Source organism: Fibroporia radiculosa (assembly GCF_000313525.1).
Source record: "Fibroporia radiculosa TFFH 294 genomic supercontigs, scaffold6316, whole genome shotgun sequence".
NCBI classification, from domain to species: domain Eukaryota; kingdom Fungi; phylum Basidiomycota; class Agaricomycetes; order Polyporales; family Fibroporiaceae; genus Fibroporia; species Fibroporia radiculosa.
The window spans coordinates 1,973-2,550 of NW_012133766.1; the positions used below are offsets into that span (position 1 = coordinate 1,973).

At 57.8% G+C, this 578-nt stretch overlaps 1 protein-coding gene across 1 annotated transcript in view; it reads right to left on the reverse strand.

Moving 5' to 3' along the window:
* FIBRA_09020 (uncharacterized protein) overlaps window positions 1-348 on the reverse strand; it is a gene marked incomplete at both ends in the record, with an annotated part of 1,902 nt that extends 1,554 nt beyond the window's left edge. The window contains 2 exons of the mRNA XM_012330619.1: window positions 43-262; window positions 319-348. Coding sequence (XP_012186009.1) covers window positions 43-262; window positions 319-348 — 250 coding nt within the window. The remainder of the gene's footprint in view (window positions 1-42; window positions 263-318) is intronic.
* Window positions 349-578: the final 230 nt, after the last annotated feature.

A 578-nucleotide genomic window follows, 5' to 3' on the forward strand; every position in this document is an offset into this window, starting at 1 on the left:
CTACAGCTCCCACACCCAGACTTTAGAGAGAAACAGACTGACCTTGGTAACAAGCCCCGCCACTGTAAACCTTTGGAATCCTGTGCATTTGTGCGTATGCTGCTGCTTTGGCAGGGTCCCTGGACGCCACGGCATGCACCACGACATCGGGATGGCTCCGGGCCGGGGTGATCAGGGCGTTAGGACCGATGCGCGCCGCACCAAGGATGCCGAAACGCAGAGCCTGACGAGATTTAGCCGGGGTGCTGGGCGGACTACCAAGCTGTGTGCCAAGGGCTCAGCACCGATTATGCAGCGGGCTCGCCATCCTGGACTCACATTTCGCAAGCGTCGCAACAAGCCCAACATGGCCAACATCCTATGGCTGCAAGTGAGATCTAAGGAGAGTTGACGCGGCGCTGGTGCGATGGGTTGCACGCAGTGCATTACTCACGCCACACTCGAGGCGCTACAGTCTACAGACATGGACGGTTCAACAAACAAACTTGGACCACGCTGGAGTAACACCGCGTCGCATGGAGCTTACGAGATTGAAGGCTCCTGCGCAGTCGATAGAAGCCGTGAGGGAGCGAAAACAA